The sequence below is a fragment of the Anolis carolinensis genome, chromosome 1, assembly GCF_035594765.1.
Source record: "Anolis carolinensis isolate JA03-04 chromosome 1, rAnoCar3.1.pri, whole genome shotgun sequence".
In the NCBI taxonomy this organism is placed as follows: Eukaryota; Metazoa; Chordata; class Lepidosauria; order Squamata; family Dactyloidae; genus Anolis; species Anolis carolinensis.
In genome coordinates, this window is record NC_085841.1 from 23,367,940 (window position 1) to 23,395,438 (window position 27,499).

General features: G+C 38.9%; 2 protein-coding genes across 3 annotated transcripts in view; one reads left to right on the forward strand and one right to left on the reverse strand.

Moving 5' to 3' along the window:
- Positions 1 to 6,438: 6,438 nt before the first annotated feature.
- On the reverse strand, positions 6,439 to 13,200 carry cript (CXXC repeat containing interactor of PDZ3 domain). Its single transcript, XM_003217473.3, has 5 exons — positions 13,058 to 13,200; positions 10,051 to 10,116; positions 9,066 to 9,120; positions 7,508 to 7,611; positions 6,439 to 7,353 (listed from the first exon to the last, which is right to left on the reverse strand). Exons 1-5 carry the CDS (start codon positions 13,071 to 13,073, stop codon positions 7,289 to 7,291), a joined length of 306 nt encoding a protein of 101 aa, XP_003217521.1. The 5' UTR covers positions 13,074 to 13,200; the 3' UTR covers positions 6,439 to 7,288.
- A 3,817-nt stretch (positions 13,201 to 17,017) lies between these two features.
- pigf (phosphatidylinositol glycan anchor biosynthesis class F) overlaps positions 17,018 to 27,499 on the forward strand; it is a 71,513-nt gene continuing 61,031 nt past the window's right edge. For both annotated transcript variants that reach the window (XM_062971188.1, XM_003217472.3), the window contains exons 1-3: positions 17,018 to 17,298; positions 19,038 to 19,129; positions 20,126 to 20,242. In XM_062971188.1, coding sequence (XP_062827258.1) covers positions 17,071 to 17,298; positions 19,038 to 19,129; positions 20,126 to 20,242 — 437 coding nt within the window. In that variant the 5' untranslated portion in view covers positions 17,018 to 17,070. The remainder of the gene's footprint in view (positions 17,299 to 19,037; positions 19,130 to 20,125; positions 20,243 to 27,499) is intronic.

Sequence of the window (27,499 nt, forward strand, 5' to 3'; positions counted from 1 at the left end):
CAATGATGGATCTGGACCAAACTTGGCACACATACTCATCATGACCAGAGGATAATGGGAGTTATAGTTCACCCATATGCGAAGAGCACTCTGAACTCCACATACAATGGATATAAATACACACATATTATATATATATATATATATATATATATACACACACACACACACACACACACACACACACACGCGCGCGCGCGCTATGGGAGTTGTAGTTCAATAAGGCTTTTAGCTGCTGCCTCAATAAACTACCCACAAGGATGGTAAAACATCAACATCCAGGCATCCCCTGGACAATGTCCTTGTAGACGGCCAGCCAGTTCTCTCACACCAGAAGCGACTTGCAGTTTCTGAAGTCGTTCCTGACACGGAAAAAAATAAACTACAACTTCCAAGATTCTATAACAGTCTACAAGCAGATGAAAAGTAAATGCAACCAATTGTTTCCCTAACACTATTTGCTTCCTCATAAAATAATATCACTGAACTTAGCATTGTGCAAAATACATTGGCTGCAGAAAACTCCTTGAGCATTCATTGCTCAAAAGAAAGAAAGAAAGAAAGAAAGAAAGAAAGAAAGAAAGAAAGAAAGAAAGAAAGAAAGAAAGAAAGGAATTAAAAGAAAAGAAAAAAAAGTATGACAATTCATTGGGTTAATATAAAGGCGCCTTTTGAGACCTCCAGTACTTTTTAACAAAGCATAAACCAGCATCTTTTGAGACCGCATTGGAAACCTCAAACCGTGGAATTGATCAGCAACTGAACAACTAAACATGCTGGAGGAGTTTGGGGGACTGACTCAACATGATGGAAGTTGTAGTTCACCCTGCATCAAGACACAGCACTGTGACCCCACCGACAATGGACCTGGACCACATTTGGCACACAGAACCCTCATGACCAACAGAACATACTGGAGGGTTTTGGGGGGAACTGACCTTCACATTTGGGAGTTGTAGGTACTGGGATTTATAGTTCACCTGCAATCAAAGAGCACTCTCATCCCCACCAATGATGGACCTGGACCAAACTTGGCACACAGAACCCCTCTGACCAACTGAACCTACTGGAGGGGTTTGGGGGAACCAACCTTCATTTCTGGGAGTTATAGTTTACTTATATCCAGAGACACCGTGACCCCTACTGACAATAGACTGGGACCAAACTTGGCACACAGAACCACCATGACCAACTGAACCTACTGCAGGGAATTGATCCCACTGATGATGGATCTAGAGAGCACATTTGTCCAACATGACAAACTTTCACCACTGATGGAGTTTCCGGGGGTTAATCTGGCATGATGTGAGTTGTAGTTCACTCACAACCTTATGCATTTTGGACAATTAAAAATTGACTTTTTCAAATAACCCGGGCAACGCTGAGTACCCAAGTTAGTACTACAATGAAAAAGAAAAATCAAGAATATGGTATTCTGTATTTGCCCTACACTCAGATCATGTATTAGTATTTAAAGTGAGAAGAGAAATGCAATTTCTGCATAGGTATTAATCTTCCTCAATAAATATGCCAAGTGAAACAGGATTTGCCTGTCCAAGGAACAAGCCGTACCCAAGCAAGGGAGACACCAGATTGGGAAAGCACAAATCTCTTTATGCTTGGCAGGCAGTCCTTTGTTACATAACAAATGATGGCTCCCTCTCCCTCCAAAACATATGGGGAAAAGATGCTACTAGATTTTTCATTTTCTGTTACATAACCTTTTGAATAATTCAGGAAAATGTGCATGCAAGAGATTCTTGATAAGCTTTCATCCTGAAGACTGTAATACAAGCCTTTCATTTCTTCTTGTACTAATCTCTTACCCCTTCACTGTAAGGAAATTCCCCTATTTTGAGGTTAAACTGTACAGTATTATGAAGCATTGCTTAATACCACAACTAAGCCTCTTGTCCAAACTAAAGAATGCTGTCATAGCAGAACTTTAAAGCAGTGAAAACTATTATTTAAGGTTCCCCAAAATTCTCTTTGAAAATAAAAAAGTCCCGGTAAACATAAAGATGCTTTCAGTAGCAAGTGAGAGCACTGGAGGGATAAGAGTGTTGGATTGGGACCTGGGAAATCCAAGTTCAATTCTCAACTAAACCACCTTGGATCAGTCTTTTCCTCAGTCTTGCAGAGTTAGGATACAGTGGGAAGAGACAAGAATACTGTCTTGAGTTCAGGGAGGAGGAATGATGGGACATATATGACTTTTACAGATTAGACAGCAGAATCAAAACTAACAAAATGAATTTCACAAGGAGAAACGTTAGGCAATACAATTAGGGAACAAATCAATCCAAAGGCAGAGATATGGGATGGGTGGCACCTGGTTTGACAGCACGACGTGTGAAAGGGATCTAAGCTGAAGAATTGTCAATAGTGTGATGCAGTAGCTAAAAATGCCAATGCAATTTGACACTGCTCTGGCAGCCACCTTCACATAAACACAGAATCCTATGCATCCTCACATGGGAATAAGCCACACCGAACTCTGAAGATGTACAGTGGGCTCTCAGTAGCCACTAGAGCTTGATTGTTGGACCTTCTGTGGATGTTCATGTCCCATTATGTAGAATGACATAGAAAAAACCGGGTCCTGTATATAAAATGGCAACAATTAGTGTTTTTTAAAAATATTTGCAGGTTGTGGCTGGCAAAATTTGTGGTTAGAGGGCCAACTATTTGCAGAATTACTACACATGTCCCACTCGCATCCGTTTCTTGAATGGCTGGATGCAGAAAAGGACAAGGATTACTATTAATTTTGCGGAAGACAGCATTTCGGTGTGCAATTTGTCAAGCAAGATACATAACAATATTACAGGCATCCTGTCATTCATTCACATAACTACATTGCAAACCTATTTCTCTTCAGTTCTGTGTTGTTATTCTGTACCAAAACACACTCAGTCTTGTTCTGCACTCTTTGGCCTTAAGAAGTGAACAATTTCAATCATCAACATACAAGTAGTGAAGGACATTTTTACATGCATTCCATCTGATTGATTTTCATGAAGATAATCAGGATTAAATAGAAAAAAGCCCTACCCATCTTTATGAACGAGTATTGGATTACATATAGGCTTCTTTTTCTGTGTTGAATGGTTGCCAGATTCATAGTAATGTAAGATAGGAAGAGAATAGGCATGTCCAATTGATGAAAAAAAGTTTCAATTCTCATTTCTAAAGTAGGGGGCGCTGGCGCTTCGATATAGAAAGTATTTCCGATTTTTTCACCCAAAAGTTTCGGATATTTCTGAAAATTCGTAATGATTCTAAATGTTTCTAAAATGGCGGAGCTATCTTCAATTAGAAATGGACCAGTGACCACCACACCAAGCAGTGCCCTGACAAGGAGTGCAAAGATACTTTGAAAACTAGAAATTCCCTCGCTAAGAGAAAGAACCAGCAACAAAACCCTAACCCTTTCTCCAAACCCCTCTGTGGGAACAGCCAGACTGGGCCCCTTCACCCTTGCTCTCCGCTTGCTTGCTTGCTCTCCGCTTGCAGACCACCACCCTCTCCACGCAAAGCCCAGCCCAGAATGGCTCGCCCGGGCTACACAACAGGCTTTTATGGCAATCTTCCACGTGGACGCAGAGGACCCTAGCCCCCACCTTTGCGTCCATCGTGGAAGCTTCTGATTGGCCAGGGAGCGGCAGCCATGTTATGCTGTGCTAAGCTCCCATTCAAGGTAGGTTTTTAAAATGTTTTAAAAAATATTTTAAAAATATATTAATTATTTTTCGGGGGGAATTAAGGAAACATTAAGAGACAATTAGAAAATGGGGCAACAATGGTTCGAATTACATTGCTGGTTGCGCTGTGAGACAATGTCTCGGAATGCGTATCAAAAAGTGAGAACAATCTGAAATAAATCCGATATACGATTCAAAACATTTTTTTGCACATGTCTAGAAGAGGTGGTGAGTGTGTCTGTATAGGAAGAAACAGCAAGCAGGACACAATAGAGACCTACAAGCTGAAAGTGATTACATGCAGATGATCAGATGGGGGATGAAACATGGGGAAATGTAGACCTGTGTGTGTGTGTGTGTGTGTCAGGAGACAAGGTTATACACACCCTTAACAATATCCTCTGAATGTTTAATGCAGCTTCCCCCACCCAAATAATTTGGAAATGAGCCATACAAGTATGCTGCTAGTCTCATTCCTGTGTGCCTTCATAACGTTTTAAAGTTATGGCAACCCTAAGATGAACCTATCACAGGATTTTCTGGGGCAGAGAGAGAGTGATCTATTCACACTCACCCAGTGGGTTTCCATGGCTGAGCAAGGATTGGTCCCCAAAATCATACTTCAACATCAAATCACCACACCATGTTGGCTCTCATACATTTCTTTAAAACATATGCAGGTAACCTCCCTGAGTTTGAAAGCTACATTGCTCCCTTCTCTAAAATTGAATGTATTGTGGAATGAATTGCCAGCGGAATTGAGCTCTTGACAGCCGGCTGGCAACAAATTTCTGCTGAGATAATGGTATCAGCTCCACATATTTCTCAGAACTGTGATTTTTTTTACATGACAGGAGAAATGTTAGCAGAGAAATGGAAGGGGGTGCAAGAACAGCATGGGAAATGTGTGTTGCCACAGCTTATTTAAAAGGAAGTTGTACTAGCCACCACACAGCATGTGTTCAGATTTGGTTGGCACTATTCCAGGCTTCTGCCATCTGTGCTTGGTCACGCTAGCCATTTCATCTCCAAGCCAGGAATTAAAACAACAAATACAACAAGGATCATAAAAGGGATGGTGCTCAAAATCTGGAGAAAATGAAAGTAAAATTTTGTTATCATAAATACATTGAAATACGCACTTCAGTAGGAAAGTATTCTGGGGTGGGACGTGGTTGCTGAAAAAGCCTTCTCTCTAGTCAATTGTTGCTTACAGGAATGCAGGGATCAGAAAAAAATCACCCTAAACTCACCTGATCTAGTCGGATTTTGGAAGCTATGCAAGGTCATGCCAGGATAGTGTATAGATGGGAGACCATCAGGAAAGGGTGGGAAAGAAGATATGAGGCTGCCAATCTGAGTCCCCTTCTACACTGCCATATAATCCAGATTACGAAAACAAATAATCTACATTATCAACTTTGAACTGGATTATATGAGTCTACACTGCCATATAATCCAGTTCAAAGCAGACAATCTGGATTTTATATGGCAATGTAGAAGGGGCTTGAGTTGACAGTATGAGGTTTTAGACAAGGGACAAATGCTCTGAATGAGAGGAAGCTATCTTTTTATGTTCTTTTGTTTTTGCCTAGCACTGAGACCATATTTTCTTTCCCTTGATTCACTTCGTTTTGACACACTGGAACGTGTCCGCAGGAGCGACTAAAACGACCAAAAGTCTGGAAACTATGCCTTACGAGAAGCATCTTAAAAAGCTGGCTTTATTTGGCCTGCAGAAGAGAAGGTTGAAAGGAGACATGATTCCCATGTTTAAATATTTGAAAGGATGTCATAAGAGGGAGCAGGTTTGTTTCCTGCTGCCCTGGAGATTAGAACTTTGAGCAATAGGTTCACATTACAGGAAAGGAGATTCCATCTGAACATTAGGAAGAACTTCCTGACCTTAAGAGCTGCTCAGCAGTGGGACACTCTGCCTTGGTGTGTGATGGAAGTGCCTTCTTTGGAGGCCTTTAAACAGACTTTGGAGAGTTTGGATGACCATCTGTCCAGGGTACTTTGATTGTGCTTTTCCTGCATGGCAAGGGGTTGGACTGGATGGTTCATGTGGTCTCTTCCAAATCTATTATTCTCTCTGCTGATGGCACTTGTCTTAGTGCCTATCCCAAGCAACAGAGGAGGTCGCAGCCAGAAGGTGAGGCAAAGGGGAGCAGAGCAAGATGAGGCACGGAGGAGTTGCTGTTGCCAGTTAGAGCTGACAATATTGGGCTAGAGCTGTATTTCTCAAACTGTGCTCCTCCAGATGTTTTGGACTTCAGATCTCAGAAATCCCAGCCAGTTTACCAGCTGTTAGGAATTGTGGGAGCTAAAGTCCAAAACATCTGGAGGAACACAGTCTGAGAAATTCTGGGCTAGAGAGATCAAGGGTAGCACCTACATCCATATGGGCATCTGAATGTGATCTCAATTTGCAGGCAGGGGGAGTAAGTAACATGCAAATGGAATTCCTCATGCGCTTTAAATGTCTTCTACTAATATGCATATTTAAAAACAACAATTTGCCAAATGTTGCCATTGCAAGCAAGATGCAACTCCATTTTGTGGGCCTCAGTAATCCATCTATCCATTTTCTGTCCCTAAGCAAACATCACATCCAACCACCCCTGTTCCATTCCCCGAAGCAGGTGAAAAGAAACATGGCAGAACCATTTAGGGACTATAAAGGTGGAGGAGAAACACACCACATAAGAAAACACACACTGAAAACCCAAAATAATATGGGCAATTGCCGTTTTGATTTAATACAATAAACTGGTTACAATTTATATACAGTTTCTCTTCTATGTACAATAAATGCCTCAACACAATTTTTGAGGCTGAAGACAAATCCATGCTAATTTTAGGTTTCTTTCTGAACTAAACCAGATTAATTGTAATCATGTTGGAAATGTCTGTAACAGTGTATTTACTACATACCAGGTCCCCAGATTGTGGGTCCACAGAACTGAATGAAGCACATCATCTTTTATGGTAATTTGTTTGATGTTCACAAGCTTTCTGCTTTTGTCCAAGTAAAATATGTTTTAAAGAACCTGCTGCAATTGTTTTGGAGGGTCATAGGTTGTTCATTATTCTATATAATTAGATTTACATTTGCAGAATTAGTTCTTTTATACTAGTTTTCTTTGATTAGAAGGGCTTCTATTGATGAACTTGAAACACACAATTGAGCCTCTCAGTCTTGGTGTAAAGAGTAATTGTGAGGATACTGAAATTTTGAAATATTTTCAGTTTTGTTCAGACTGAACATTCATAACATTATTCTGTTCACTTTTTCTGACTGGGCCATTAAAAGTCATTGCCACACCACTCTTTACATCACTATATCAAAAAATCACAAATGAAGATTTTGACTATCAGGCTACTTCTGATCTCTTTTACCACAAACCCATAAACACATGAGGTAAGACTATACAATGACACTGGAAACCAGAACTAGAATGGTGATGTTTATGCAAATTCTGAAAGAGCAGTTCATCTTTTAAAAATATTTTGGATAATAATAATCTTTACCAACTGTATCTAAACTTAAATGTGGTCAATAAAAAAGTCACAGTATTTAATTAGACAGATGTTTGCTTGTAGTTTTTTGTATCCAAGACTTTCTTCCCACACATTGCACAGATGCCTAGGGATGAGAACCAAAGTGAAACCGATTATCTCTTTTTACAATCAGTAATATTTGAACTTCTATATTATCTTATTTTTCAATATATAGATAATGTATACTTCAAGAGAAACAAGAACACATGCACATGAAGAATTTATAGCAAATGGCTCACCTTTTTTGTACGCGCATCCCTGGCAATAATGGGAGCCTGGCTGATGAACTGAACTTTTACAAATTCTGCATATTGCAAATTTGTTTTTGCCGTAAGGATCAAACCTAAGAAAACAAAAACAATGAGACAATCAGTTTATTTATTTAGTATACAGGTATTTATTGTAAGTTAATCCTACTTCTCACCTCATTATTATTTCTGAAAGCTATTCACTTCAATAAAATAGAAACAGGCCTGATGTAGGTTACAAACAAACAAACAAGAAACACAGGGGAGTGGTGGTACAAAGGTTTGGAGATTAGTTCTGTAGAGAGGGCAGCATGATTAATTACACTATGTAACACGATTTTTGTTCCTGGGTTATAAATGTCATTTCCTAGTTGGTTCTATCATAAAAACATGGATTTTTTTTTATTAAACTGCAACAACTTTGTTTTTGCAGGACATCCTGAAGCACATTTTGCTATAGTTTTTCAATGAATATCTCATAGACTCTCAATCAACTCAACCTAGTTTGTGGCAGCCACAAAAATGAAGTTTCTGGAGTATAACAACTACTTTCATAGTAAGTACTGCACAATTAAACAGGAAACAACACCTTTAAATCAGGAACAGAAGACACGTACACTCTGTAGAAACTTTCTAATTATGAGAATACAGTTAATTGCTTTTGATTCACCAAGGGACATCAGTTTGAGTATCAGACTTTTCTAAACATATATGGGCACCAAGAAGTTTTATTTCACATCATTTACATAAATGAGTAAAATCAAATCATGCCAATAGCTTGAAAACCAAGTGCTACATATGTGTGATATAAAATCCAGGTGCCAATGTGTTCAATTTCATTAGTCCTGCTTCATTTTGGAGAACCACAAGACCAAAACTCAAAGGATGTTAACCGGTGGGAATGCAGTGACTCTCCTTAAACCACATAAAGGCCACTGTTCAACCATTGTCACTGTTGCTGATGCTTAATTTCTGCTTTGATAACTGCTCTAACCATACTCCCCATTTCTAATGGTCACTTTTTACTGAGCAGAGAGAATGCAGTGGCAATTATGACCATAGCAAGCCAAGAAACAAAGTAAGGAGAAGTCCTTGGTGATGAAATTGTAAGAGCACAAGAAAGAAAAGCAGACAAGTCAACTGACCAGCATGCATGGATACATAAGCTGTGAATAATGGTGAACCCTACTGAAATGAAAGACTTCTGACCTAAGAATACCACAGTGTCATGCTGAAAGACCTAGAAAATGCCTATAGAAGAGATAATTTGTCAGATATGGACACATGAAATGGTGAATACTGGTCCTGTGGAAACAGGGGTCATTCTACAACAGGAGGTTCTAGTGTAGCGGGAAAATGTGAGAAAGCCGCAGGAATAATTCTAGATTAGAGAACAAGAACAGGAAAGTAGTTGTGTGTGGAAAAAACAAACACAGATGAGATGGTAAGGGAAGAGATATTCAAGAAAGCAGAGAAGAGAGATAGACAGGCAAACTGTTCCCCGCCACACTCAGAGTAGCTTTGCTTAATATTGCAAGATATCTATTACCTTGCCTTCTTTGATGTCAATGCTTTGTTTTCATTTAATTTCCTCCCACCGCTTTCTATAAACAAAAGAATTGTAACCTTTAATATAATTTGAAAAGCATTATAAATTAAGGATAATGAACATCACATAAGAAAAAAAATAGTGGCCAACTATACAGACCAATTTCTCCTGATTCACTCACAAACTTAACCTGCATCTATATAGCTTCTTCAGTTTTAATATTTAAAAACATTATTGCTATTGGTGTTTCAATATTAATTGATGATTCAATTTTATGGATTTACAAAGGATTCTAATTTTCTAGCACTAATTTAGGGGTTCCACTGACCCCTTCTGAGACTGAGCACATACAAGGTAGGTAATAGTTCAGACATCTTACTGATGCCACTGGACCCTCTGAACCAAGTTAATCAACACCAGATTTGTTCATTCTCACATTATCCAGTTAAAAAGTTTTTAAACAAGCTTCATCAGTACTTAGCTGCTTTGAGTCTCCTTGTGGAGAGAAAAAGCAGGTTATAAATAAACATAATAAGCTATCAATGAAAGCTCATCAATATTTAGAGAGAAAATTAATATTAGAAAGTGATTTTATTCTGAACTGAGTTTTAAGAACTTTCAATGAGATGATCAGTCAGACACATACACTCCTGACTAAGACGATGGCCTCATCTACAATGCTATATAATGCAGTTTGAAATTGATTATGTCGTCAGTATAAGCCCATATAATGCAGTAAAACTGTGTTATATGAGCGGATTCTACATTGATTACATAACACACTTCCAAACTCTATTATATGGCAGTGTAGATGGGGCCTCGGGTTTTCTAAAGGCAGCTTAAAGGAAAGATTTCCAAACTTTCTCTTTCTCTGAACTGATTATTTAATTTTCCAGCCTTATTCATCTCAACAGAAAAATAAAAGACTGTCTTAAACGAATGCCAGCAACACATATTTATGTAGTGACACATGTTTTAGAACTACCTGTCGTGTTTCTTGCACCATCCTTCCATGTATCAGGTGTAATTACAGTGCCCAGTTTTCTCTCACCTATTGGGAAGAACAAAAATACAAAACAAAGACAGTGACACTCTGAACAGTTTTATGCTGAAAACACATCTGAAATTTTGTTAACCCCCCGGCGATACTAGTAATACAAATTAGCTCATTCTTTGAATTCTAGCATCTTATGATGCTATATGGGATGTGAAGGATGCACAGAATGAGTGTTACTCATATTTACTCAAAAGGAAGCATTATTCAGATCAGTGAATGTACTGCCAAATTATTATACATAAGATTACAATTCCAAATGGACTTACTCAAGAGAACACAAACATATAAAGACCAAGGCCACCTTCTATTTCTGTGAAGCAGAAAAAAAACCCTCAGCATCTGTATGCCTGTCCACAATGCCCTGCCTCATGCACAGAGGAAGAACTGTTTAAAGCTATAAACAATGCGGTCACTGTTGCCTGTTTATGGCCTAAAATTATTTAGCGGCTTGTGCTCCCTTAATTTTATCAGTTTTATACTTGTGTATTTATGCAATGCTTTTGACACGAAATAAAATAAAACCTGAACCCTACATTCCAAAAAGATTTCTCATTAAATGTACACTTGGAAAGGACCTTTTAAAATGTGCATGAGACACAATGTCTTCAGAAACTCAAACCAGGAAAATAGTATGGGATTCTTTTAAAATATCACATATTTATAGGGCTTGCCCCACTGGGATATCTGAAAGGGTCGAAAGCTTGTTTCAATCTGAAGAAATGTGTAATTTGTAGATATGTTTATAAAAACATTACAAAAAATGATGGCTTAGAAGAGGTATGGCCTGTAAGCTATGATGACTTCTACTTCTCCTGTTTAATACCCTGCTTTTTAAGGTGTGAGTTGTAATCTGGATTTTATCAGTGGATTTTAACTCTGTGGAGCTTGTCATATGTCTTGTCATTAGTATTTGGTGTAGTGCAGACCTGGGAAAACTTGGGACCTCAAGGTGTTTTTGACTGCAACTCCCACAATTCCTAACAACTTACCGGCTGTTAGGAATTGTGAGATTGAAGTCCAAAACACCTAGAGGGCCCAAGTTTGCCCAGACCTGGTGTCGTGATTTAAGCACTGCCTCTATTAATGAAATTATATTTATTTATATCCCACTTTATTTCTCCATACGGAGACTCAAAGCGGCTTACAATCAAAAACACAACTTAAAATATACAATAATAAAACAGTATAGCATTATATATGAGCAATACTAATTATATTTAATATATTAGTATTACTATAATACAATATTATTATATATTATTATATTGTATTATTATTAGTACTATATTGTATTGCATTATGGGCCACGGTGGCACAATGGTTTAAACCCTTGTGCTGCTGAATATGTTGACATGAAGATTGGGAGTTAGAATCCACGAAATGGGGTGAGCTCTTGTCTGTCAGTTCTAACTCTTTGCCAACCTAGCAATTTGAAAACATGCAAATGTAAGTAGATAAATAGGTACTGCTTTGATGGGAAATGGCAAAGAGATACTCTTCGGATTGAAAATGGAGAAAGAGCACCTCCCACAGTAAAAAATGAGCATCACCTCCAAAGCCGGAAATGAAAGAAGTCTTTGTCTTTGTCTGTGTTGTATGTCTCATTGTATGTTTGTAAATAAGGCATTGAATATTTTTCTTTGCCTGCTCTATGATACTGTAATCCACTCTGATTTCCCCTGGCGAGAAGGGTGGAATATAAATAAAGTGTATTATTATTATTATTATTATTATCAGCAGCAATATTATATGTATAGATAATATATTATATTATTAGCATAGCACAATATTAGTATTATATATTACTACATTGTACTATATAACTATGTTGCAAAATTATTAGTAATATTACACATAATATATAAAATGCAATCATTATATTATTATATATTGTTATATTATACTATGTTATTATACTACAATATATATATAATACACTACCAGTATATTATACTGTTAGTGTTATATAATATGCTGTACTATATCATAAGTTGTAGTATATATAATACATAAATATTACAACATTATTAATATTATATCTTTACATTACAATGTTATTATTTCTATATACTATTTTATTGTATATATTGAGGGGCTCCCAAGTGATGTTGCAGGGGACACGATGAAGCTGTGTCTTCCCGGCTGCCCCATCTTCACTCTGTGGCCCCAGAGCTGCAGTTGGTGTTTATTAAGTTGGCTTATTAAGACCAGGAATCAAATTGCCACTCTGCCATGGAAGGCCTTGGACAAGCCACACTCTCTCAGCCTCAGAGGAAGACAACAACAAACCTCTTCTGAGAGAATATTGTCAAGAAAATGGGTTCCCTTTGAGAGCGCCGCCTTAGGTTGGCCAGAGGCAGGAAAGACTTGAAGGCACACAGTAATAACAACAACAACATTCTAACAACCACCATGACAGACTACACAGAGAAGCCATTGAAATCAACAAGCATGTGGACAATTTCAACAGAAAGGAGGAAACCATGAAACGAACAAAATCTGGCTACCAGTATTTTTTAAAAAAAACAACTCTAAAATCAGGCCAGTAAATAAAGAACACTAAAAAAACAGAGGAATTCCAGACAAAAAACTCTAACATCTGGGCCAGTTAACACCTCCCAACAAAGGATACCCCCAGGGAGGAAGCAACCAGGCTTTGAAGCTGCCAGACTATTCAATTCTAATGAAGTTGGCCAATTCAACATTCACACAAGAGTTCTTTTTTCCTACCCTGGACATTCTACAGATATATAAACCTCTCTTGCCTAGCTTCCAACAAACCTCACAACCTCTGAGGATGCCTGCCATAGCTGTGGGCGAAACGTCAGGAGAGAATGCTTCTGGAACACGGCCATACAGCCCGGAAAACTCACAACAACACTCCATTATGTCACAGTTTCCTTCACAACTATATGTCCCCGTCCTTTCCACTCACATTTTTCGCAGACCATGGCGAACCCCTCTCACGAAACCAACAGCAGCGGCTCCGACAACAATATAATCCTATCGCACTTCCTGCATCCGCCTCCGCTATCCACTTCCGCCTTCGTCGGATTGGTTGAGAACGCCTAAGGGGCGGGACGAAGGCAGGACGCAGGGCATTGGAGGGCGAGCGCACGACGTCGAGCGCGATGATGTCATCGGCCTCAGCCTCAGTGATGGTCGTGGTAGGAAAAGGGACTGGAGCTGCTTTCTTGGCGAGCGACCTTGGACTCGGCAAACTAAGCCCCGTCCACTGACCACTGAAGACGGGCAGGTGAGCTTGCCCCACTCCAACCCTGAAACCAACGTTGAGCCCTCCAGGTGTTTTGGACTCCAACTCCCAGCATTCCTGACAGCCTCAGGCCCTTTCCTTTTCCCCCTCAGCCGCTTAAGCGGCTGAGGGGGAAAAGGAAGGGGCCTGAGGCTGTCAGGAATGCTGGGAGTTGGAGTCCAAAACACCTGAAGGGCCGAAATTTGCCCATGCCTGGTGTAGCTGCACCCTCACACTAGATAACTGGGGCCCTTCTTGCCTCTGTTAGGGTTGCCATGTTGAAAGCTGGACCTGAACCTTTAATGCCTATGGGAATGAATTATTATTATTATTAATTTAATTTTATCCCGCTTTTCTGACATGGCTGGATTCAAAGTGGCATATTGTTTATTCGTTCAGTTGCTTCCGACTCTTCGTGACCTCATTGACCAGACCATGCCTACGCTTTCTGTTGACTGTGGCCAAGTCGGTCACTTCAAGGATACCATCCATCCATCTTGCCCTTGGTCGGCCCCTCTTCCTTTTTCCTTCCATTCTCCCCAGCATCATTGTCATCTCCAAGCTTCTCATGATGTGGCCAAAATACTTCATCTTTGCCTCTAATATCTTTCCCTCCATTGAGCAGTCTGGCATTATTTCCTGGAGTATGGACTGGTTGGATCTTCTTGCGGTCCAAGGCACTCTCAGGATTTTCCTCCAACACCACAGTTCAGAATCTTCCTTCGCTCAGCCTTCCTTATGGTCCAGCATTCACATCTATAGGTTACTACGGTGAAGGCCATTGCTTTAACTGTGCGGATATTTGTTGCCAGTGTGATGTCTCTACTCTTCACTATTTTATCGAGATTGGTCATTGCTCTCCTCCTAAGAAATAATTGTCTTCTGATTTCCTTGCTGCCATCTGCGTCTGCAGTAATCTTCACGCCTAGAAATACAAAGTGTGTCACTGCCTCCACGTTTTCTCCCTCTATTTACCAGTTATCAATCAGTCTGGTTGTCATAATCTTGGTTTTCTTGATGTTAACTGCAACCCAGCTTTTGTACTTTCTTTTTTCACCTTGGTTATAAGGCTCCTCAGCTCCTCCTCGCTTTCAGCCATCAAAGTGGTATCATCTGCATATCTAAGGTCAAACTGGCGTACAGTGGTTAAAAATGACAAAATTACATAACATAAAAATACAACAAAAAGCATATAAGCAGGGTAAACAGAAATACACACTACATAAAACAAATTTTTAACAAATTAATAAAATTAAAGTATTGTGCGATTATACCATTTAAAGATTCCCTGACCCCTCAGGCCATTAATGTTATTCATTTAAAAAGTTGTTCTAGGGTCCTAAAAACTCTTATTTTCTTTAGGGCATGTTGAAATATTGCTAGTCCGAAATGGCATTCCAAGGATATACAATTACCCACGTATCTGGCCATTGCCTATTGTTGATCTTCAGGAAAGTACTGGTCCCCTAAAAAGGTTTTAACTAATTGTGGGTTTTGTGTCCCTATCATATTTGTCAAGAGTCAGACGCCAGTTAACATACAAAACAAAGTTTATTCCGAAGATAAGCCAAAAAATAACATAAACACAGGAAATATCCTTGAAACACTTCACTTTTCAGTGTTTCGAGAGTAGATTGGACAATAATAACTCAAAAACGAGGCACGCTAATTTCCCATGCTGGCATTCAATAAAAAACTAAATAACGCTTCAATTCAGCTTTGGAAAACAAATAGTTAATTGCTGGAAAATAAACAAACTAGAAAAGCAATAAAGCTGCTTCCACGGTGCAGATAAGCCGAGAGCCTCAAAGGGATGATGAATAGCCGTCGTCAGAAGAATCCAAGGTCAGGTCAGGAGGCAGCAGAAATTCCGAAAGACAAACCAATAGTCAGAAGCCGGGAGTAGCCGTCAGTCAGAGGGAGTAGACAGAAGCCAGGTCAAATTCAATCCAAAGTCCGAAGAGGGTGCAGTCATCCAAAACAGGTCCACGATAAGACACAGTGAGAGCCAAGCTAGGTGATATCAGCAGATTCAAATCATAGTCCAAGTCCAGTCTTCATGGAAACACAGAGATCCCAGTGGCGCCTCAGCAACACCTTGCCACACGCAAAGTGCAGTGGCCAAACATTCCCATTTTATTCCCCTTCCTCCTGGGTGACCAAACACTCACACCCAAACACCAGGTGTCCCAAATCTACTCAGAGTCTGAACTCCACACAGCTAGAGCTCGTGGATCTGGAGTACCTAGCAATTCGTCGGAGTCCCAATCATCCTGCCCACACTTAGCCCCATGAACACTTAAAGAACCATCCTCCCTTCTCCAAGCATCCCAATTGGGATCAGCTCCTGCAGAAACCCCAGGTTCAGAAGTATCCATAAGCCCCAAATCCCCAGACATCTCCGGTGGCTGTGCCCATTCAGTGCCCGCTTCCCCAGCCACCACCTGTTCCTCAGCATCCATCTCCCTATCTGAATCTTCCTCAGAAGATCCCCCATATAGCTCTCTAAGTCGCTTCCTGCGCAACTCCTCCAGTGAACCCTCATCACGAGGGTTTTTTCTTCCTCTTCGAATTCCATCACCATCAACCATAATCCCCGAAGGCGCAGTCACAACAATATTTTGTGTTGTCTTCTCTCATGTTCCTCATGGTAAATGCTTAGATAGAGTGTTGTGATTTAGTTTTTGGTTTTTAAAGTGATGATGATGATGATGAATATATACATAGGTGAAGGCATGTGGGTACTGGGTATGTATGATGGTTGGTTGGTATCACAAAAGGTCCTACCGATATGTAGCTTGGTTGATCTGGACCAAATTTGGCACACATACTTTTCATTATCTAACTTCAAATCGTTGGGGGGTTTGAACAAAAAAAAAAACCCTTTCAGGCCTAGAGAGAAATTAAAGGAACAAAGTCTGTGGCTAGGTGAAGTGGCCCTATGTCATGTGACTGGGAAAGAAATGGAGTGAAGCGTATTGGCAGCTCCTAGGTTATGTGTGTATCAGGGGAAGATGGAAGGAGAAAAATAAGAAAAAGGAAGGAAGGAAGAGTAGGGGAAAAGGTATGAGGGAAGGGAAGAAAGAAAAAGAAGGGAAAAGAAAGAGAGAGGGAGAAGGTGTACGAGGGAAACCGAGGAAGGAAAAAAGGACCACAAAGAAACGGCAAACTGTGGTAACACCAGGTATATCTGCTGGTTATTATTGTGAATTTTATGTGCCCATTCATGTCATCTGATCTTACGTTCCTTATGGTAAATTCTTAGGTAGAAAAGACTGTTGTGACTTAATTGTTGGGGTTTTTGTAACATGTTGTTGCTGAAATAATTTAATGGGAATGTTTAACCTTAATTCATCTCCTTGTGAACTAAAAATCATATTTGTTCTCTCCTCCCCCCAAAAAGGCTCACTAGTGCCTATTTTTCCTGACACATTTCCACCAGAAAGAAACCAACAGCATGCTCTCGTAAAGCCTGATCCTATGTATCTTTTTAAAAAATGTAGATTCCACATGCATAGCAGACTTGTCTCTTATGTAAACATGTGTCAGACATTTGCTTGATTTTCAGCTGATAGAATTTTAAATTTTAAATGCCATTTTTTTCAAAATATGCAAGAGCACGGTCTTTAGTATAGGAACATAATTATTATATTTGTATTTGCTTCAGAATTGGTGAAGACTGAGGAGGGCGCACCATGAAAGATACGGAGATAAAGAGACTGCTGTCTGCCAATGTTATCTGCATATTTTCCATTATTATCACAACTGTTCTTCCTTCTCTGTTTTTGAAGAATTTTTCACTCTTGGGAACTCATCTGACATGGCTGTGCATCTGTTCAGCAACTGTTGGGACTGTAAATGTAGTTTTGCATATTATTCTTAATCCAAATCCATCTTCTAGAAGGAGTTCTCTTGCTCATAAGGTAAGTCTTAATCCGGTTGAAATTTAGTAATTACTGTGTTGCTAATAATAGCATTACTTGATACCTTCTAAGGTTTTGAAATGCCAGATATAGATTATGTTTGTAATCTGTGCATTTTTATAATTCTTGAACTTCTTTGGAAGTTTGGGGTTAATAAGGTACCGTAAGTCAGATAGAAGGTGAGGCTGATGAACCCCCCTGTTTGGGTGGCCCTTGCAGTAACAACTTTGGCTGGATCTATGCTGCCATATAATGCAGTTTGAATTGTATTATATGGTCAGTTTAGACCCAGACCCCACTTACACTGCCATATAATGCAGTTTCAAAATGCAATTTTACCAAATTAAACTATATTATATGAGTATATGCTGCCATGCCATGCAGTTCAATGCAGTTAAACTGCATTATATGATAGTGCAGATGGGGCCCCATATAATGCAGTTTGAACAGCACTGAACTGCATTATATGGATCTGCACTGAACTGCATTATATGGATCTACACTGACTAGATAAGCAAATGTGTTGCTTGTTGGGTTCAGTGCAATAAAGTGTGATCAAATGTCTGTGTTAACATTCAATGGAATTATCTCAATAGAGATGTAAACAATAAAAGTAGCAATGATTCATTGTAACAGAGAAAATAAGATCTACCATTATGCTGGTTCTGTACATGGTATATTGTAGCACTTCTTTGTTTCCGACAAAAAACGCAGTCCCTTGTAAGCATTCCATACTCTTGGCTCCCCTCTTCCTAACTGGTCCTAACTGTTTAATAGACCAGAGCAGTCTTTCAGTTATATCCTTTTATATGTTGCATATTTCAAGTTGATTTTGCATTCTTTTTAGTGTTGTGAGCTGCTTTGAGTCCTGTTTAAGAGGAAAGTGAGATACAGTGTTCCCTCGCTACTTCGCGGTTCACTTTTTGCTCCTTCGCTGTGTATACATAAAGATGATGATTATGATGATGATAATAATATAAGCATCCTTTCCCCTGCTGCCTTGACTCCCCAAATATTCTGTGGCTCTATCCAGGCCTGCTTCACAGATGAAATAATTCCTTTCCACTACTGAGCCCAGATTTGAATTGAGGGTATTTGGGGCCTAATATCACTGTCTCTATGTTGATTTCTTTCAAAGAAGTAGAATATAGAGCTAGCCCTCCACATTTGCAGGTTTAACTTTGTGAATTTGATTAGTCACAGATTTGATTAATATCCACTTCATTGGAATCTCTAGATTCTCCTGCACAATGCTATGGTTACCCTCTGGCAGAAGTTGATTGTAGAATCACACCTGGAATATCTAAAGAATCCTAGGCTGGATCTACACTACCCTATATCCCAGTATCTGATCCCAGATTATCTGCTTTGAACTGGATTATATAAGTCTACACTGCCAGACAATCTGGTATAAGCAAATACTCTGGGATATAGGGCAGTATAGATCCAGCCCCAGAGAGGTGTTATCTGAAATAAAAGAAACAGTGTTTTTTTTTTTTTAAAAAAAATGTGGGAATCTTGTCCCCCTTACGAAAGCGGGAGGCTGACTGTAATTAACAGATGTACTCTATAACTGAAAGATCTAAACCTTGGTAAAATTGTTTTGTGGAGTACCATACCCCTAGGAAGAATGAGCTCTGGCTTTTTATCTGAATTCAGTTAAACCTAACCATGTGGAGTAAGTAAGTAAGTAAGTGTGTGTATACATGAAAATAAGTTTTTATTTTTATATTTAATAGGTCGCAAGGTTTCTAAGATCCTGTGTGTACTTTTTTATGTCTTGTATCCTCTTCCATGGAATCATAGTTCTTTATGGAGCACCATTAATAGAGTAAGTGTGTAAAAATCCATCTTCTTGATATGAAGACGGGAATGGAAAGACATGAATAGCAGCCCTCCATATTATTTTGAACTACACTTCCCATCATCCCTTAGCACTGGCCAGACTGACTAGGGCTGATAGCAGAAGTTTGTCAATAATATCTGAAGGGTGGCAGTTGCTCGCTTCTGTGATAAAGCCATGTGTTTAATGTGCAATACTTTGAAGTCAGGCCTTCTCCAGTTTGCATGCCACATAACAGATTGAAATTCTGTATATATTTACTTACAAATAAATCTCAGTTAACTATTACTTGATATATATCCCAGTGAGAATGATTTCAGGTTATAGGTGTGAGTTTACACAAGTGAATTGGGGTAGAATTCTAATGCATCTGAGGAAATAGACTAAGGCCCAGTCTACATTGACCATGTGTTTTGAAGTGGTATTGAAGAAAATGATTTTGCTGTGCAGATGATTATATAGAACATCCTGGAACCAGTTTGAGGTCTGGATTGTGACTGCACAAACCATCGAGCACTGATTCCCCTTAAGGGCTTTGCTTTTGTGGAAGTTTGCTGTCTAGCCACTAGATTGTGAAGGTAGCTTTGAAGTGCATTAAATGGTCAGTGCTGATGGGTCCTATGTCTATGAAAGCCTATGCTACAGTTTCTTTCAGTTAGTATAAAAGTTGCTACAAGATCCCTTTGCATATAGCAGGCACCTTCAAACTGTGGCTCACCAGTTATTTGGGCCTTCAACTCCCAGAAGCCCTAGCTAGCTTGTTCAGGGGTCAGGAATTCTGGTAGTTGGGGGAGGGGGCGAAATTGCAGGATGGCCACAGTTTGAGGATACATGGCATATAGGAATTGTAGTTTAGCAAGGACTTAGGAACTACAGTTTCACCCAGGCAGTATAAAATGAAATGAAACCCCTTTCTCTTAAGTTTTCCAAGACAGAAATTGAAAACAGCTTCACTTATCCTTTTTGTTTTTGACCCTCCTTTAGATCTGTCTTGGAGACCTTTTTATTTGCTGTCCTTCTGTCCACCTTTACTACTTTGCACTGCTTGTGTTTGCTGGGACCAAACATTCACGTGTGGCTCAGAGTGTTTAGTAAAAATGGGTAAGTTATACATAATTTTTTCTCATTTTGCAGTGTGGGAAATGCAGTTGAAATAAGTCACATTGTATTCCTCAACTAAGTCCAAAATAATATAAAATTGAAAAGCAATGGGTGTAATATTTATTTTATTTATTACAGCATTTCTATCCCACCCTTCTCACCCCCTTGGGGGACTCAGGACGGTTTACAACCAATATCCACTTCTTGTGCAAAAGCTGATTGCTGAACCACCTAGCATTATAATATCAATATAATTACTGTTTCTCCTCCATCCATTTCTAAGCTTTGTTGGCTTAGTAACAGTTATATCTAAATTTATAAAAATACTTCTGTAGTATGGTGCATTGTGTTGCTGTTAAATCAAGTGAAATGTGCACTAACTAGTATTTTGAAAAAAATATATAGCCTAGTTAAATATCTAATTAAAGAACTCTGCCCAAAATGCAAGCAGGTGTGGCTCTTTCATAATTGGTATTGTTATTTTTTAAAAAATATTTAGCAATCTTCAGAATGTTGATTGAACTTCATTTTTTTCACTCCTTGGAGTCACCAATTATATCAGGGAAGGAACTTGCCTTTTTTTTTTTTTTTTAAGAAAAGGGGGATCAGAATGGACTCTAGCCTGTCTTTGGAAGACTGGAACCATTTTTCCATATTTAAATAGAATTACACACAAGCAGAATCATATAAATAAATCACATTCTGTGATAAATGGAAGCTCACCGGGGTTTTTTTTTCTGTCAGTGTTCAACCCTCCTGGCCTTTATTTGTCTTCTGACATCTTGCTATTGTAACCAGTGCCACTAAGCTAATGATTAGCTGTCAGAAGCCCATGGTGGGAAATAGCTGCTGTGATAAGGCTATCAGTGCTAATGGGGCTAGAAAAATGCTTTTTGCAAGATTCTTCTGTCACTGTTCAGCAAATTTTAGCAAAAATAACAACTGTAATGAACATCCTTTGTCTCTATGGACAACTGATGTGTCTTTCTTTTCTCCTACCTCTTCTGTTGCATCCCCTTTTCTATGCGACAAATGGGTGGGATGCTAATACTGTAACAATTCTGTGACTTCGTGAGTTGTAGTTTTTAGAATCCTTATATATAGGGGGTATGGTGAGTTTGTGCATCCCTATTTACTAGCAAAAGTGCCAATCTGCACAATGTTTGAAATACCACTTAGTTTGATAAGAGGATGATTTTAAGGAATAGTACACAGCTATCTGAGTTGGAGCCATTATGCCCACCTAGTCATAATAATAATAATAACAACAACAACAACAATAACAACAACAACTTTATTCTTATAACCCGCCACCATCTCCCTGAAGGGAAAGTTACATAATTAAAAACATATAACAAATAACCAATATAATTAAAACTGGAAAAGTAAAAACATAAAAATACATCATCAGCATCACAATCAGTAACTGGAGAAGGTGGGCATGTTCAGATTTGAGAGGGAAGGGCAAGCCTTGTGCAACACACAAAACAATAGGGCTGGGGCTGGAGATAAAGTGTGGGAAGCCCAAACCAATAAATTAGGGCCGGGCCGCCATGGTCGGGAGCTAAACTGTTATTCTTAGGCACATTGGAACATCCAAGTTTTCAAGTCTTTGCAGAAAGTGGACATGGTAGAGGCTAATCTAATCTCCCTGGGGAGAGAGTTTCAGAGCTGGGGGGGGGGGCACCACCAAGAAGGCCCTCTCCCTCATTCCCACCAACCGTGCTTGTGACGGAGGTGGAAGGGAGAGAAGGGCCTCTCCAGAAGATCTTAGGGTCCGTGCCGGTTCATAGGGGAAAATGGGATAGCAAAGGTAGGCAGGACATGAACCATTTAGGGCTTTGTAGGTAATAACCTGCACTTTGAATTGGGGACAGAAACTCATTGGCAACCAGTGTAGCTGTTTTAATAGGGGTGTCGTCCGCTCCATATAATTAGCTCCAGTTAGCAACCTGGCTGCCGACCTTTGCACCAGTTGCAGTTTCAAGGCTGTCTTCAAAGGAAGCCCCTGTAGAGTGCACTGCAGTAATCCAATCTAGATGTAACCAAGGCGTAGACCATCGTGGCCAAGTCAGGCTTCTCGAGGTATGGTCGCAGTGGCGCAGGCTGGAAAGCAAGCCAGCTGCAACAAATCACTCTGACCAAGAGGTCATGAGTTCGAGGCCAGCCCGTGCCTGCGTCTTGTCTCTGTCTCTGTTCTGTGTTATGGCATTGAATGTTTGCCTTTATGTGTGCAATGTAATCTGCCCAGAGTCCCCTTCGGGGTGAGAAGGGCGGAATATAAATGCTGTAAATAAAAATAAATAAATAAATAACATTTCCATCCTGCCATTCTCACCCCCAAGGAGGGACTTTTATCATGATCATGACTGGGCAACATCAGTGGAAATTGAATTGCTTCAGATTAATCTGAGTCGAAAGCTGTGTGGTGATTTGGAAAGTCTGTTATCTCGTAATAGGATGCTGTATTGCTGGCTTAAATCACGCTGACACTTATGTGCTAAAACCCTGCATCTCAGGTGCATATTCCTAGAGCAGTGGTTCCCAAACCTTTTTGGTCATGGAACCCTTTGGAAGACACCCCCCCCCCCCCCCCCAGCAGAACCCTAACTCTTGGTCCCTTCCTCCCGTGGAACCCACAGAGTTCTTCATTCTTTCATCTTTTCCTATTGCCTGAGTGATTTGTACTATGTAGTAGGTTTGGAAATAAAGAGAAAACACTTTAAATATAACCACGGATCTTTATTTTGGCAGAAGAAAATACTCGATATAACCAGGGACACTTATGCTGGAGTCACACCTAAAGTAAATTGTTTCATTTTTGTTTCTGAAATACCAGTAGTTTTGAAATTGGGCTTTATATCTGACAGCTGAATACGTAAGTCCGGTGTGGCATCCAGCTTCTATATTTGTGTTTGGTGTAAGCAGAAGCTAAAAAGCCTATTTCGCATTGATAGGTGTACATTAAGGGGAGCATTGCTCAGATAGCCTTTCTGGCTACTGACAGCTAAACATCTATTTTACCCAATAGTCATTCAGTGGTACATTCCATTTCAATAAGATCTTCATCCTCTGTCACAGACTTTTAAAAAGATTTTAAAGATTTTTCTCAGAACACCTTTAATGCTTTTGCCTAATCATAGGGTTCCATATAGAACACAGTTTAGGAACAGCAACCTTAGAGGGATCTTGTACTACTTTTAAGACTTAAGCTGGATCTACACTGCTATATAATCCAGTTTCTGAATCCATATTGTCTGCTTTGGATTGGATTATATGAATCAAGTATAAGAACTTGAAGAGAGAACAACAAAGCTTGAAGAAAAAATTTGAGAACTTGATAAAAAAGAATTCTTAATTGATTCATGTACATTAATGGAAGCATGGGAAAGATAATTAAGCTTAAGATTTAGAGGTATAAAAGAAAAAAATTGAAACATTTTGGCAAATTTAATGGGAAGAGAGGAGGAGGACTTTGAAATGGAACTGGACCAAGTGTTTAAAATTCATTGAAAAGTAACAATACAAAGAAACCTACCTAGAGATACAATGGTACACCTCACAAGAAGATATACAAGAGACCAAATTCTACAAAAGCATTATGAAACAGATTTGAAAGTTGAAGAGCAATAAATGAATATCTGGAAAGTTTTACCAAAAAAATAGAGTCATAAAGGAGCAGACTGTAATAGAAATGCAAACATTGTGGGCAGAGTGATGAGATGACCAGCATGCATAACAATAGTCATTTTAAAGGATATAAAGGCAGCAGATGTTGCCTAACACTAAGATGAGTAGATAACCATATGATTTGAGGAGGAAGTTACTGGAATGAAGTGTGATGCTGACTGTGAAGGGAAATGTGATAAACTGGCCATGAGGCGGTGTGTCTCTGTTCAACCCACTTTGATGAGCTGTTGTTTGTGGATATATTCCAATTCTGTTATTTCTCTTTTCAGTCTTCATTTATAGTTTTGTTTTTGTTTAAGGACCGTTGTTCTGAGCTCTGAGATGAGATTCCCAGTAAGATAGAGATGTTCAACTATTGGTTTTTGTGTATTCCCATTCCTAATGTCTGATTTTGCCCATTTATCATCTGATGCAAAGAGTGGCTTGTTTGCCCAGGAGTGCAGGGCACTATTGACCAAAGATGGCATATATCACATTAGAAGATGAGCAAGTCAACAACTCTCTAATGTTGTAGGTGCTGTGATTAAGTTCAGTTATGACATTTCCTAAGTAGCTTTATGGGTAGTTAGCATCTGAGTTTCAGGAAAAACATTGTAACTGTCTCCCTATAGTGACTGTTTGAGATTGGGAAACTATCTGTAGGCAAATTACAGTCTGCCATGAAGAGTCCTTAAGTGGTCAGCATTGTTGTCCAGATTATAATGTAGTTCATCGATGATACATTTGGGATCCGTGGGCGACCATTGTGCCATTTCCTGCTTTCAGTCTGGATCTATATAGATGTTCATTTTCAGGTGTCCTTTTTTTCGCCTCCTCCCTTACTTACACACACCTTTTATTATTTGTCTTAGAATTCATGGCAGGTCATCCACAGTGATATCAGAACTAATCTAGGGGATGATTATGTACACTCTGGATGGTGACAATTTTTATATGAAGGGCATTGGAAATGGGAAGGCAGATCCCTCTCTTTCTTCTCTGAGTTAAGAGAGCATGGAAGAATCCCAGAAATCTGGAGGCCAGAGGAATGGTGCATCCTTCACGTATTATTCCCACTGTTTTCTGCTTGTGAATCAGATTCATAGCGGGCAGCTTCTTGCACAGCAGCCTTCTCAGGTGATGTAGCTGCTGATTCGGTTAATGATGCTGATATCTTCCCCACTCTTCATTGGAGCTGCTGCAGTGCAGCTGGAGTTCACAAACAGTACACTTTGCAAGCACTGCATGAATCAGCTGTAGCCGCTTCTTCTTTCTGTACAAACTCTGGCTTCTAGTGTGTTTGGGTCTCCCTTATATTTTGCCTTACAGCCTTTCCTTATGCAAAAGCACAGAACTCTAACTTGAAAAGGAAGGGGTTCCAGAATGCAATGTGAAGTTTGCCCAGAGGAACCTATGGTTCACAGGTTTTCCATCACTGTTGTACATATTAAGGAAAATAATCAAGTTTGCTTACTTTTGAGAATACACATACAGGATTTCATTATTTGTTGCTAAAACTGGAAACAATATGTAGTAAAGATTGTATTCTTACCTCACCTTCCGTGTATTTGTTCTGTATTTGATACCTGATAAGGTTGATTTGATTTAAATTGTGGTTTGTATTACTCACCCAGAAATCTCAATTTTGATAAATTACATCACCATGAGGAAGATGGTATTTAATCATTTTTAAAGGTACATTATTCAGAGATTTCAGTTTCTTAAAAGGTTGGTTTCATAAAGCAAATATTTTGAATTGTTATCACATAATTTTTCCTTTCATAAAAAGGGAATCTCTTGCTATTGTTGTTCTTATTTATTATTATTATTATTATTATTATTATTATTATTATTATTATTATTATTACCTTTATTTATACCTTGATTTTTCTCTCCACAAGAAGACTCAAAGAAGCTCCCTTATATCCAGACCCTCATCCTTGTTTAGATTTATTCCATCTTCCCAATTTTCTATTTGTTGACCTTCACTGTCTTTTTGCACTAAAAAGGAGATAAGGCAGGGTGAGAAAGAGTGAACCCAAGATAATTTTGGTTAAAATTAGAAAACCATTTTAAATCTGATTTTTAAAATCATTCCCTTATTGACACTGCTAGATAGAACATCATATATGGTTTCATTGCAACTTTTATGTTATAAAGCCATTTGTTACTCTTTAGAGTTTCTCTGCTAGAGATTTTCACTGTATCATCTGAATTATTTCTGGAATGTCTGTTAAATTGCTCTCTTGCCACTTTTTCACTTCAGATCCTCATCATCTCTTCCCTCCCTTTGTAGACATGTAAGACATTTTGAGTCTCTCGTTTCCAAAATACTTGGGACCAGATGTTCTTCAGATTTTGTTGAATCTTGGAATACCTGTATTTGTATATACAATCAGCTCTCCATATCCACGGATTCAACCATCCATGGATTGAAAATATTTTTTAAAAAAAAACAAAAAGAGAAATTTTATTTTGCCATGTTATATAAGGTACAGCTTTTTTTAGTACCATTGTATATAATGGGACTTCAGTATCCTTGGATTTTTGTATATGTGAGGGGTTCTGAAACCAAACCCCAGCAAATACCAAGACCCTTTTGTCCATGGTGAGCAAAGGATAGTACACCTGCTGGATTTTTTTCTCTAGGTCTACCAGCACACTTATTTCCCTCTTTGCAAAGTAACCAGGAGTAGAAGAGAAAGAACTCTCCCATGAGTCTCTTTAATTCTTTCTGATGGCAGCAACTCATGGCCATTCTGAGAGTTTCTATTAAAATTGGCATAACTGATATGATATGAAACTCTGTGCTGACTTGATACTAATTCTGAAATACAGTAATTTTAAAAAAGACAAATAAAGACAAACTCAACTTAATGTACAGTAGAGTCTCACTTATCCAAGCCTCGCTTATCCAAGCCTCTGGATAATCCAAGCCATTTTTGTAGTCAATGTTTTCAATATATCGTGATATTTTGGTGCTAAATTTGTAAATACAGTAATTACAACATAACATTACTGCATATTGAAGTATTTTTTCTGTCAAATTTGTTGTATAACATGAAGTTTTGGTGCTTAATTTGTAAAATCATAACCTAATTTGATGTTTAATAGGCTTTTCCTTAATCCCTCATTATCCAAGATATTCGCTTATCCAAGCTTCTGTCGGCCCATTTAGCTTGGATAAGTGAGACTCTACTGTAATACTGTTTTACTGTATTATAAAAATATGTTTTTTGCTGGTTAGTTGAGAGTTCCGGTTAACTGAAAGGCCACTGTATTTCAATTTTGGATTTCTGAATAAGGGCCCCAATCTGCATACATAACATATGTATGTTCCTCTTCCCATGTGTGTCTTAATCATGCAGAGTTCTGTAAGCCTGAACAAACAACACATATTTCAAGGCTGAAATGTATTTAAAAAATTTGCTATGTACAGTAGAGTCTCACTTATCCAACATTCACTTATCCAACGTTCTGGATTATCCAACGCATTTTTGTAGTCAATGTTTTCAATATATTGTGATATTTTGGTGCTAAATTTGTAAATACAGTAATTACTACATAGCATTACTGTGTATTGAACTA

Coding starts and splice junctions, on each gene's coding strand:
- cript (XM_003217473.3), bottom strand. Junction 7,612..9,065: donor TTGACATCAAAGAAGGCAAG/GTAATAGATATC, acceptor TTGTTTTCTTAG/GTTTGATCCTTACGGCAAAA. Junction 7,354..7,507: donor GGGATGCGCGTACAAAAAAG/GTGAGCCATTTG, acceptor TCTCATCCCTAG/GCATCTGTGCAATGTGTGGG.